The sequence below is a fragment of the Epinephelus lanceolatus genome, chromosome 7 (assembly GCF_041903045.1).
Source record: "Epinephelus lanceolatus isolate andai-2023 chromosome 7, ASM4190304v1, whole genome shotgun sequence".
Lineage (NCBI taxonomy): Eukaryota > Metazoa > Chordata > Actinopteri > Perciformes > Serranidae > Epinephelus > Epinephelus lanceolatus.
This window is the reverse complement of record NC_135740.1, coordinates 25,018,424-25,031,427: the sequence shown is the minus strand read 5'-3', so window position 1 is coordinate 25,031,427 and position 13,004 is coordinate 25,018,424. Positions and strand designations below refer to the sequence as shown.

The 13,004-nt window shown below is 42.0% G+C and overlaps 1 protein-coding gene across 2 annotated transcripts; it reads right to left on the bottom strand.

The window, feature by feature from the left end:
• Nucleotides 1-1,557: 1,557 nt before the first annotated feature.
• wfs1b (Wolfram syndrome 1b (wolframin)) lies at nt 1,558-11,884 on the bottom strand. Of its 2 annotated transcripts, none has more exons than XM_033633710.2 (10): nt 11,720-11,884; nt 10,281-10,676; nt 8,006-8,082; nt 7,671-7,815; nt 7,395-7,568; nt 7,139-7,219; nt 6,811-6,971; nt 6,408-6,644; nt 6,130-6,248; nt 1,558-4,515 (listed from the first exon to the last, which is right to left on the bottom strand). In XM_033633710.2, the coding sequence occupies exons 2-10, from the start codon at nt 10,672-10,674 to the stop codon at nt 2,970-2,972; spliced, it is 2,934 nt and encodes a 977-aa protein (XP_033489601.2). In that variant the 5' UTR covers nt 10,675-10,676; nt 11,720-11,884; the 3' UTR covers nt 1,558-2,969. The 2 variants fall into 2 exon arrangements, with proteins under 2 accessions (XP_033489601.2, XP_033489603.2); XM_033633712.2 differs by having other exon boundaries at nt 8,006-8,079.
• Nucleotides 11,885-13,004: the final 1,120 nt, after the last annotated feature.

The window sequence follows — 13,004 nt, the reverse complement described above, 5'->3', positions numbered from 1 at the left end:
CCTGCTATACTGAAAGTAAACTAGGCTCTAAGTAAATCTTTATTCAAAAATGTAATCTTGCTATTAAATCTCATTCATAGACTTTTTTTTTCACAACAGACATTTTGACTTGTCCTGGCAGGAAAAACAGGTGGAACCAATCACATTCAAACTGCAGTGTCTGTTTTCTTGGCCACCTTGAAGCAGCAGTAACAAGTTGAACACAGCAATGACATACATGTTATCGCCTTTTAATTTAATATTGCAAACTTGTTTACACATCCAGCAGTTACAGAGCAACAGTATCATTCATATGGAGTCATGTTTCTGGATACCTGGTGAATGTAAGTCTAATATTCAGTCTCTTTTTTTTGCTTGAGTCCTCGCTAAGCCCAAGAAAGTTGATCACACTGCTCCTGAGATCTTTACATTGGTTTCCCGTTTATCGGGGAATTGATTTTAAAATACCACTGTTGGTTTATAAAGTACTGAATAATTTAGAGCCAAAATACATTTCTGATCTTCTGTCCTCTGTCCTCTGGGACATGTTTGCTTTGTTTTCCCAGAGTCAAAACTAAACGTGTTATTCTATTTTAGCCTGTTTTTTTTCTATCCTCTTAACCTCTTGGCTGTTTTGAATTGTTTTAATGTCATTTTATGATGTTTCTTTTGCTCTGTTTTCATGTTTTTGATGTTTTATGTAAGGCACTTTGAGTTGCTCTGTTGCTGAAATTTACTATGTAAGTACACTTGCCCTGACTTTTAGTTGCGTTTATGGTATACTAACTCCTGAAGGACATATATGACTCTCTAACTGCTAAATGCTCCCGTGTTCACCTGGTAGCTCAGTTGATAACTGTGCCTGCTGTTCAGTGTGACACAGGCAGAACAGCTAAACAATGAACTAAAACTCAATATAATGTTTCTCAAAGCTGAGGGGAGCCTCGGATGCAAGTTGTAATTCTCTGTTGGTTCATTAGCATCCCATTTCATATTGTCACATTGTTTTGTTAAAAATGTTTATCATAGCAATTTCAATAATACCTCTGTTTGGCAAGTATTGAGATGTAGTTCAGTAAGTGGTTACACCTGTGTTTGGTGCGTTTAAATGTTGTGATAAAGGTCCACTTAACTTCAGCTTAGGGCTGCATCTAACTATTTCTTTCACTGTTTCCAACTCTGATTGGTCTATAAAAGGTCAGGAAGTGGTCAAAAACGTTGATCAGTGTTTCCCAAAGCCCAAGATGATGTCCTCAAATGTCTTGTTTTGTCCACAACCCAAACTTATTCAGTTTACTGCCATACAGGAGTTAAGAACCCAGGAATAACACACATAAGAAGCTGAAATCAGATCATTTTTACCCTAAATTGTCTGTAGGTGTGAATGTGAGTGTGAATGGTTGTCTGTCTCTATGTGTCAGCCCTGTGATAGTATGCTGACCTGTCCAGGGTGTACCCCGCCTCTCGCCCAGTGTCAGCTGGGATAGGCTCCAGCACACTCAAGGCCCCTAACAGGATAAGCAGTTATGGAAAATGAATGAATGAATGCAGTTAATGTTGAATAAAAACAACAACAAGCACGTTTTCATTATGTTTATGGGTCACAGTATAGAAAACAGTAGTGACATCCTAACTTCAAACACATCATCACACAGGGACTGCAAATATTCAATATATTAAATCTCTGCACAGCAGAGAGGCAGACGAACGAGGGAGAAGAAGGCAGAGATAAAGTTGGATACCTGCTCTGTCATAGATCACACACAGATGCAGTTGAGCTTTTTAAAAGGTACAGAATTAAAGACGTGATTTAGTCTATTCTCCTAAGTTATGTTTAGATTAAGGCACTTAAATTTCCACTAGCAACCATTTTAAAATCATGACATACTGAGCGTTCTGTCTGTTACATGATTTAAGCCTGACAGCAAAGGAAACCCTCACTACTCATCATCAGCAATACAAACTTTTGTGCGAAAATAAAAGAAAGTTTCTCTTTTGTAGTTTGGAGGCCACAAACAATGAGAGTACAGTTCAACAGGGAAACTGTAAAATGTAAATACTGATGATTTTGGCTACAATAAGCATAAAAATGAGTTCAGCACACAGTGTTTGTACAACGAAAAAAAATCACAATGATTTAGGGATGCACAATATTGGATTTTTTGCTCATATCTGATACGCCGATATGTAACAACCAATACTGATATCAATATATCCACTTTTCTCCCACCTAATTTCAGTGATCATCAAGTCTCTTCTGTAGTGAAATTAACATCATATTATGCATGCATACTGTGATGGGGACATGAAATACAATACTTTTCAATGTATGTAATATTCATTCATTGTGCAAAATTAGAGAAAGCATGTTGGCCGATCCTGATAGTTAAGTTTAAAGTCGATATTGGCCGATACCGATGACGTAGCGATATTAACGTGCATCCCTGCAATGCATTAAAAGAATGCTTCACCCACAAAATGACCATTTGTATATCAATAACTCACCATCTGCTATTTTGAATTTGTGGTCTCCTATGACCTCAATTTATTAAGAACATTCACTGTCTTCATGAATTCTAGGTGACAGTTATTTGAGGGTGAAATATTCCTTTAAAAAACTGCTGAGCACAAATGCAGCTTAAATTGGCTGAAATGCACATCTGACCAGAGCTGAGAAAGTTTACACCGTGCTTTTCTTACTTTAGTGTTAGGCAGTAAATTACATATTCTAAAAACCCTATTAGTCTGTGTTTCTCTCCTTTGAATATTTAATTTCATTATATTACGTGTTCTCACATATTTTGGCTCAAAAGCTATGAGAATGCAAACACACACTCGCTCAAGTTTAGATTTACAACAGGTCTGATACCACAAAGTGTGTGAGTATCCAACCTCTTGCAGTGTTAAGAAGGTGTGATGTACAATCATTAATGTTCTTCACTAGTATTATCATACATCTTATTTCTCCCAGAGGTGTGTTTGTCAGATCTTTATGCCGCCTCCTGAGTCACAGTCTCTGTTTCGGTCTCTGAGTGCTGCTCTAGCTGAGCGGTCAGGAAGGGGTTGAAGAAGAAGTCAAACCCGAACTGCAGAGCGCTCCGAGCCGTGCGCCTCCAGTCGTGTTCAATCTTGTACTGCCTGCGGCTGGGCAGGGGGGCATTGCTGCACGACATGCAGTGAATGGCTTTCAGCTCAAACACGGGCCATTTGGAGCCTAAACGGCCCTCCAGTATGGTGCTGAACTCCACCAGGCTTCCTGTCTTTAAGTACAAAAGCACAGACTTGAACTCGTTACTGGCTCGCAGAACTATGTCCTTGGTGGCATCTTCGTCCTCTACGATCGTCCCGTTCTTGGTCTTCCTCTCCAGCGGCATGCCCATGGTGACTTCAAATTTGTATCGATCAAAACGTTTGATGTGACATTCGTGCTTGGCCAGTTTTTTAAGTTTACAGAGAGGATCCTCTGGAGGCGGAGCTGGGGCAGGCAGAGGCTGGGGCTCAGCTGTGACATTTGCCGCTTCCTCACACAAAGGATATGGCTCACCATACAGACACCGCATCCAGTTCCCCACAAACAAAGGCAGCAAGTTGATAACCGACTGCGGCCCGTTCTCAATGTCAGTCACACGGACGTATTTGAAGCGTCCAGTCCAGGTGACACGATGTCCTTCGAGATGAGAGCAGAGGATCTGAGTTTGGGCCATGTTGGCCTCTTTCCAGGCCAGAGGCCCGCAGAGGCTGCTGTACTCAGGCCAAGTCAGGGTGGAGTTATACACCTTCATACCTTCAGACCTGTACACGTACATCCAGCAGAAGAGCACCACTGCACTGAGCCACACCAGGATGAGCTTCACGATGCTGCTGTGTGACAGAGACCGAAAAACCGCGATGGGGTTGAGGCTGAAGCGAGTCCAAAGCCTCAACACCACTGGCACAAAGCAAATTGTCAGTGTGACCACCATCTTGGTCACCTCCAGGGCAAGAAACCACTGCACTAACTGGATGATGAGCATTGCGGCCAGGCCCAGTGAGAGTATAGGAAGGGCAAACAGGAAGAGGAAGTAGCCAACGGAGGTCCGGATGAGTCCTATTGCAGTGGCGTTATTAAGGAACACCAAGCTGAGCTCACACCAAGTAAAGCAAACCAGGTAGGGCACCAGGCACAGGTAGGTACCCTTGAAGCCTTTCAGCTGGGCCATACGGAACAGCAGATAGACAAGGTGTCCGTACAGCAGACACGGCACCCCCAGGTTAAACAGCACTATGTCCCCTAGAGGCACAGTGATGAACGTCATCCCAAAGGCCCTGAGGAACCAAGGGAAGGAGTCTGGCAGGAGGTGAGTGAGGGAGCAGGCTCCAGAGAGGACTTCTGTGAGGAGGGCTTTACGAGCGAAGAGCTGAGCAGAGGCGTGAAGGCTCAGGAAGGCGGTGACAGTGAAGAAGAGAGCGATAGCAGCCAACTCTGAGCAGGGGATCCAGGATTTATCAGCAACAGGGAAAGAGAAAACCACAAAGATCACAGAGAGCAGGAAGTACCTGGAACAGAGAGACAGGACGTGTTCATTTAGCTGCAGAAGCATTTTTAGTTCCATAAAACGTGTCATCTTGATTTCTTTCTCTTAAATTTACAGTTTATTTTGAGAATAATAGTTCACCTTTACACCATTTCATCTACTTAGTATGCTCTTACTATTTGTTGTTATCATGGGTCAGGTTAAAAAGGTAGACTTGCAGCTTGCTTCTTAAAGTTACATAGCATAACCTTTATAAAAATAAGTTTTAGTCATATTTGCTGAAACTGTCACTGCATCCTGTCAGTAGTACATGAGACAGATAATCTGTGAGAAGACCATGTTCCTCTTTCTCCTCCTTGTGCTCCAAATGGCACGGATATACCGGTTTCAAGGTATACCCTGATATAAAAGTTGACAATTATCATACCGTGTACATTTTCTTGTCTACAATATAAAAAAAAAATGCAACTGGACTCCTCTTGAATTCGCGTGGTGGAGATACCGATGGAGAATGGAGCAGCGCAGCCTGTGCTCGAGCAGTGAGTGATGCTGTGTTAGAGACTCCTGGCTCCGATTGGCTGATTTCATTCAGATGCAGTGAACTCTTGCAAACACCACTAGGAGCACTTATACCTGATTTTCCACCAAGTTAGATCTGGTTCTTAAACTGGTTACGTTAAGGACTCTTGGAATCTTTGTTCCATCTAGTGAACCACACTGTGTCTCCACCAGTTTTGAGCGGAACCATTTTAATGAAAGATGCGTCATTATTGGAGGACGTTGCATAATGCACAACGGAAGTAAACAGTAGTAGCAAGATGGCAGATTGCTTTGGTCACCTGCGAGCTGTTATCAGTTGCAGATCTTTGATTTAATCCAAAAAAAAAACAAGCACAGACCAACTACTAATGATAAGAAGGCATAGAATGCCATTTCATGCAAGACTCCATCCTCTCTTTCCAATCTGTAGAATAGGACACGCCCACTGATGTCGTCATGGTTCGCACTTCAGGTCAAGAAAAATCTGCCATTTTTTTTGTTTTTCAGCTGGGAGCAAACTTTTAGGGTTCCAGACCAATTTATTTTTGGTTGAAATGCCCAAAATTATTAAAACTTAGGTGGACAAACCAGATGACGCACACAGAGATCCATTCATCTTTAAAGGCCCAAACATACTCGGACGGAACGGACTCCGCGGAGGTCCGCGCGACTCAAAGCGGACGACCACAAGCCCTGTGCGCGCACACCACTGACTGCTCGGCATGTATTTTTCACATCGCGAAAAAAATCGATTTTTCAAAAATAAAACGACTATTCGAAATTCGAAAATCGTGACCCATCCCTAGTAAGGATGTAGTGACAGTTTGCGCAAATATGACAAAAAGGTGTTTTTTTTTTTAACAGAAGTTACCTACTGTAGCTTTAACTGCAGTGACATTAAAATAATAAAAAAAATCTGCATAATTGTATCTACAAGACGATGCTAGATGGAAATTTCGTTGTCAAACTAGTAAAACCTGAACAAAACCAAAATTAACATTTGCAAACAAACCTGAGCAAACAATGAAATTCAAAGTAATGATTATCAAATTAATACTTTGTTCACATAGATTCATGTAAATAGAGGTGTTCTTACAGGTAAGGCTCCAGGTGCGTCCATCCAAAGTTAGTCTCAGCCTGCTCCAGATCCAGACCGGGTTCAAAGTGAGTCAACAGGTCTGTCAGTGCCCGAAAGTTTTCCCATGCTTTTGAATTCTGTAGAAAAAGATGCTAATTAACTTCTATTTACTTGTATCTTCTCAAGGAGGGACATCTATACTCTAGTACACAAATAATAATTTAAAGTTTTAATGAGAAACAACTCGACTAAGCTCTATCCAAAATGTTAATTTTTGTATAGGAAAAATTACGAACCTGAAATACCCGCAGCGTGCAGATGACCATGGAGAAAAATGAGAGGTAGAAAACCAGCAGAGGGATGAGGAAGATGAAGAATTCGATCGTGAGGTTGGAGATGATGAAGAAGAAGATGAGTGCGTTGACGTGGTGCGTGGGGATCAGTGCGCTGAGCCACTGCATGCCGGCCCGTGATGCCCAGTCGATGAGGTGCTCTTTGATCTCAAGTAAGGCGTACAGAGGGAACTTGAGCAGCTGGGGGAACGACAACACAGGAGTCGGGTCAGAACGTCGACAAGGTCCCAAAATCTGATTTCTACTTCTACATACAGGCATACATAGAAATAACATCAACACTGTTCCTTCTTCACGTTCTGTTGCTAACATTGGTTCATATTTTGAATGTCTGAGAGCTTCCTACCTTTTGATGTAAAGGCAATTCATCTGGATTTTTCACCACTACATCATCTTCGTCGTCGTCGTCATCACCTCCTGCCGCAGCCATGACTGGTGAAGGTGCAACACCCTGAGCGTACTTCTTAGTCATCTCAACAAAGTCGTCGAGACCCACTTGGCACCTGGCTACAAAGATGTAGAGAAGACACATGAGTTGAATAAATACAAATAATGCATTTACTCCTTTGACTTGTTTTAGGCAAGAGGAATACATTACAAATTGCACATAGAAGACTGTATTAGTTAACACTTTTTTTTTTACAAGTCAGGTCCATATTTATAACCACACCTACCCTCATTGGTGACCATAGTCTCCAGGACTCTCCTCTGTTTCTTGGCAGAGCTGTTTAGTGGACCTCGGGACACTGGTTTACCTGCAAATGAAGGAGAGACAATACAAGAACATGCAATTCATCTGTACTTCTTAGATTCTTCAAAGCAATCCGCAGCATGTTGAGTATACAGCTATATTATCATACATTACTTTTACAGAGCAACATAAAAGTGTACAGTGTCAGTGTGTTTAAATACAATACAGCCCACCCGTACCCGGCTCTGTGTGGACATGTTCAACGTTCTCCAGCATCTCGGAGACAGCCACCGACTTCTTCCTCTCCGGGTTCAACTTCCAGTACATCAGAAGAGCTGCTTTCCTGACTCCCCTCTCAAAGCGCGTCTCCGTACACAGCTTCTTCACCTCCTCAAAGTTCTCCAGAGTGATCCCTGAAACACACACACACACACTGATGATGGACAGGTATTCTCAGCATCACTTGGAGTGAAGTCTAAACCAGTAATGCTACTTTGCTGTGGGATTACTGGTACCTTTCCTGGAGGCTAAGCACTGCTGCAGTGTTTTGACGGCATCCCTGCGGCCTTGTTTAGCAGCCTGGATGAGCCAAGTGACCGCTGTGCAATTGTTCAGCTCCTCGTCTCTTTCTTCTGCCAGTGCCAGGAAGTAACGCCCCATCTGGACATACATTCAGAAACTCTTAGACTTGCGTGGCAAGCATTACCGTGACTTAGTCAACTCAAGACCTGTCCTTCCCATCAATATGTCCCTCTAAAATAACGCTTGTCCTTACTTGTCTTATCTGTTCCATGCCCACCATATGGTCATTAAAGTCAAAAGCATTTGCAATATGTTCATTGACACTGACCTTAGTTTGTGCTTTTGCATCTCCTGACTTTGCTCTCTCCTCCAAGTCTTCGAGACTGACCTCCTCTTCTGGCTCTTCTGAGAGAAACAGAATATCATTTACTACACACTCAACAGTAGACTTCTTTGGTCTTTAAAGGAATACTTCACCCACCAGGTGATCATTTCTACAGTATATCAGTTACACATGCTGTGTTACACTTAATTCTTGAAGAGAACTTTGTTTTTCTTGCTTCCACAGTGAACAAAGAGTCTAAAAACAGAGCCTCATTTATCCACTCATGTCCTCAGTACTTCCCAAACAGACAGCCCTTTCTGACTGGGAACTGAACAGAATGTGAAATGTTATCTATGCTGTCTTCAAAGCCAGACTCCACTGACACGGGCACTGGTCTACCACTGCCTCGATTGGGAGTTTGTTTGTTATTGTGTGACTTTGACAAATCTGAACTAACTCTTTAACACTGAAGACACACAATAATACAAACAAATGATAGAAAAAATACAATTAATGCCGAATCACGATACAAGATCCAAGATCCAAGATCCAAGATCTAAGAGGATATATAGTCTCATATCTCGATAACAATATAATATCCTCATCATGCCCAGCCCTGTTTGGAGGGTAAAGTATTACTCTAACAAAAGCTACACAATACCACAGATTCTTAATGAAACAGTGTCTAACAAATTTCCTTACTGTGTAAAATTTTTGGCTGTTAATGTTTAAGTAAAGTGTGTCTTCTGTAAATAGGTGCTTGACACAAAGGGACAGTTATTTAATAATTATTTCTTCTTGTGGGAAAAAGTTTTATATCTGTTTGATGTCTTTGGTCCCAGTTGCAACTGTTTTTGACAGGGCAACTGTATTTGTATAGCAACTTTCAATAACAACATCAAGACAAGATGAAATAGAAACACTACACAAACCAAGCACCCACAACACACACACACGCAAATGTCTTCCTTCCAGCTGTCCAGTCATGACACGGTGCAGTGAAAGCAGAGCGTCCTGGTAACTGAAACTGCTGACCAAGCTGTTTCCATTTCAAGTTCATGTCCACAACTGACAAAAATTATATGAATGTGGGGAAGCTTTAACTTTAACTGAACCATTTGTTTTTCATGCCTATAGCCCGAAATTTAAGACTGCCACTTTATTTAAAAAAATAAATTAATTTTTCTTCAGGTGATTATTCAAAGTATAATCACATTTTTTTTTACTAATCTTTGGCTTAAAAATACTAGCATCTGGCAACAGTCCAGTTCCATGTGCCAGTTGGCGGCACGAGTGATCCCAAAACGTCAGTGTGAGTCAAATCCTTCCAGAAACAGGTCCTGTCCTGATAAGAATGTCCCTCTGAAACCTGCTGCTTTAATTATCATCTTCTTTTGGCTGATGAGTTCTGCTACTGCCTCACTCGAGCTAGAGCTCACATGGAAAATGTGTCTACATCCTGTAAAGTAAGGTGTCACATTTATTGTGTCACATATACTTGTAGGAAAAAGATGGGGGTGGCAACAAATGTGGAAACACTTTCCAAGATTCAAAACGCCTACGAGCTGTAAGTGATACTGAGGAGTGTAGTGGTGGTCTGTCTGTGCCTGCTGGAAGCAAAAGGAAATTGAATGGGATCCAGTAACTTTTATCAGATGCCCATCAATGCTGCTGCTCATACCGTGATCCTCCACCAGTGCCCTAAAACAACAGCAGCTGCTCGCTTACCTGATGTAACGCACATGCTTACACTGATGCAATCTGTCTCTAATTTTTCCTTTCGCTACATGATGATTATCTACACAGCTTGGCACATGGTACAGGGTGTGTATTTTTCAGGGGACAGGACTGAGTGTGAGTCCAACTGTGGTCCAAATTAAATGACTGCGGTGTTGGATTTCACATGTTCCAGTAATACTCCATATTTACATATCTAGATGTCACTGCAGAGCCACGCAACAAATTAAGATGTGATACTCCCAGTGCAGCTGACAGATCTCCTACTATGTCAACTTCTAATGCAGGATTTGGTTAGTGGGAAGTGAAATGGTCTGAAAAGACAGGGGTGAGACAGGTTTTTTTCCTCAAGTCAGCAGAGTGGGAGAGGCTGCTTTACATGTTGTGGTAAATGACTGTGGTTGTCATGGAGACACTGCAGTACACACAGTAAACTGGGAGTGTTGCCTGCACTGATTGGTAGGGAAAAGGAAAGTGGAAAACTGTAAAGGTTTAGAGATTAAAAGTGTAGTAAGGTCAAAGCTCAGAGTTTGATTCTGACCTGGTTCAGGTGTGGGAGGAGGCTGTGGAGAAATGGCGGCAGCTCCTGCAGCTATAGATCCAGTCAGGGGAGTCTCCGTAGAGGCTGCATTAAGCTGAGATCTGCCCACCTGAGAGGGGCTTCTGATGGGCTGGCGCAGGGGGGAGGCAGGCGGCGTGGACAGGGAGGAAGAACGGGAGGAAAGACCAGGAGAAGTCCGCTGGGAGGCAGTGGAGGGTGAAGATGAGGGTGTAGTTGGAGGCGTCGGCATGGTGAGTTTAGGCTTAGGGCGGTCTGAGGTTGGTACGGTAGTGGTAGAGGATAAGCTGGAAGAGGAAAGGCCTGGCCTCAGGGTGGAGGGAGGTGAGGGGCTGGGTTTTGGGGCGGCTGAGCTGCCAGTCATTGACGGCTCCATGGCTGAAAAAAGACAACAAATCAGCCAAGAAGAAAACCCAAGGGTTTAATCACAATCACACTGATGTTTGTGAGTGTGATAGAATTCAGAATTCAGAATACTTAATTAATCCCAGGAGGGAAATTAGCAGGGGTAGAGTGTTTATAGCAGCAGAGGAAGCCAATGTTCAAGGCTAAACAGCTGACAGGGAGAGGGTATGAGGGAGCAGGAAGGAACAGTATCTGTGCTGACACCTGTGGTAGAGTAACAGCTGTTGTTAGAGGACACCTCTTCTTTTTATTTTAACATGCCCCCTCCACTCTCACTGCAGCACCAAAACAAATCACTGAATCCCCTCCACACCAAAGGAAAGTTGGTGAAATAATATGACTAAATCAAAGCACTACTGTATTACTGCAAAAAAACAAACACCAAGAAGAGAAAACTAGAGTTTAAGCTACAAGAAAACATGATTTACTGTAAGGATAATCTTCACAAATGCACATGTTACAACCTCAGCTTTCACACAGTACCAACAGACACCTGTGGCTCTCAAACATGTGCCATCATATTTTCATCCAACCCAACAACTGACAGCATTAGACTCAGACTTATCTGCCTCCTCATAGCTGAGCATTGACCTGTGCTGATTAAACAAGCAAATTCCCTTTAAACCAACTGTTGATATCTTCACTGCAAATCTATGTTGTGTTTGCTGAAACTCTGTAAAGCATTTTGTCATGTGGTCTGCAGCCTATTTTGGACGTTATCGAGTGAGCCCTGAGCAGCTATATTGAGAAGGTGACATCCTTTAAGTGTCCCCCCCCCCCCAATTAGCCAACAAGCAGAAGCTCCTATGTAACTAACTTAACCCGTGGAGTATTGTGGAATTAGTCCTGATACTTCTCCTAATTTGGCTGCTGTTTATAAATGTTTTCCACAGTGTGTGTACAGCGCCAGAGGCTTTATGTAACCGACATACAGCTGACAGTCATACATGTAGCAGGTAGCTAAAATAACCACTGGTTTTGTTGCTAATGCTAACATATCACAACCGTCCGCTCACCTTTACCACGAGCACACCGGTTTATTTTAAATCCTCCGAGTGAAAAGGCCTCGAGAAATATCTCAGTTGCTTTGTTACTCAGTGTCCCAACTCATTCTTCCCTTTCGCTTTTGTACAAGTCAGCCTGTCCGCTGTCCCTCTGTGGTCAAACTCAAAACACACACAATGTACAGGAAAGTCTGCCAGCTGCTCCATTCGGCGACCACGCCCACTTTGTGTTCTGTGTGTTGTGATTGGACGAAGAGGAGGACTCATTTTTTTAAAACGTGATTTGATTGGCTGTAAAGGTAGGAAGTGCAAATACTTTCTGCTAGTCGAGAGCAATCAACCGTCGAAATTCAGATAAAGTTGCTGGACAGTTGTTACAGTTAATTTAACATATAATACAAGATTAAATGTGTTAAAATGTAAAAATATGTTTCTATAATTGAGCTTGAAGCTTTTTAAACGTATTCTCTGTTTTATTATCGTTGTTCGATTTGGGGGTTTTTTCAGTTTGAAACAACGTAGTAAAGGTTTTCTACCAAGAGATGGCAGTAGACGACATCTTGTTTTCATTTACAAACAATAAGCTATCTCCCTTCAATGTTTTACAATCTTTAAAATTACATTAAACTGCATAAATTGTCCTGCCTGTGTACTCTTACTGGCTTTTAATGTTTATTTTCATATTTTTTTCTCTTCTTTCTCCCTTTTTACTTCCACATGTATGCTATGATTGTGCATTTAATCTCTCTTGTGTATTCTTATCCTCATAACAACCTGTGTCCTCATATGAGGACATCACATTTTGGGTTCACTTGACCTTATTCGTCATTCTGCTTAACCTAGACCTGTTGTCCTCGTGGCAGCCGGCTCTGACAAGTCAGTCTGCAGCCAATCCTGATGCAAAAGAGGACATGGTCCAAAACCTAATCACGTTTTGTAGTTGACACTTGTTTATTTATGATTAATGATGTTTGCAATTTTATGGCAACAGTTTTGACCAATTTTAGCAAAAGTAACAAGCTCAGACACTGTTAAGTCAGAAAGACATTGGGACTTAATTATCTTCTTGTGTTAGGACATTGGGTCTTTATTGTCGTCCCATTTGAGGACATTGGGACTTCATTATCATCTTTTTTGAGGATAATGGGACTTGATTATCGTTGACAGTGTTTATAGTTTTTATATTTGGGTTTGGAGTAAATAAAGGCAGTACCACGACCTTAAAGCCATGTCTGCATTGGGAATACAGTATTTTCAGAATATAGTATATCATTTAATAATTTAAATTGCTCTCAAA

Excerpts from the sequence above, each read along its gene's own strand:
- wfs1b (XM_033633710.2), bottom strand. The coding sequence starts at position 10,674 with ATGGAGCCGTCAATGACTGGCAGCTCAGCCGCCCCAAAACCCAGCCCC. Across the intron at positions 6,972-7,138 it reads GACTATGGTCACCAATGAGG|CCAGGTGCCAAGTGGGTCTC; the intron begins GTAGGTGTGGTT and ends ACATCTTTGTAG. Across the intron at positions 6,249-6,407 it reads GCACGCTGCGGGTATTTCAG|AATTCAAAAGCATGGGAAAA; the intron begins GTTCGTAATTTT and ends CTTTTTCTACAG.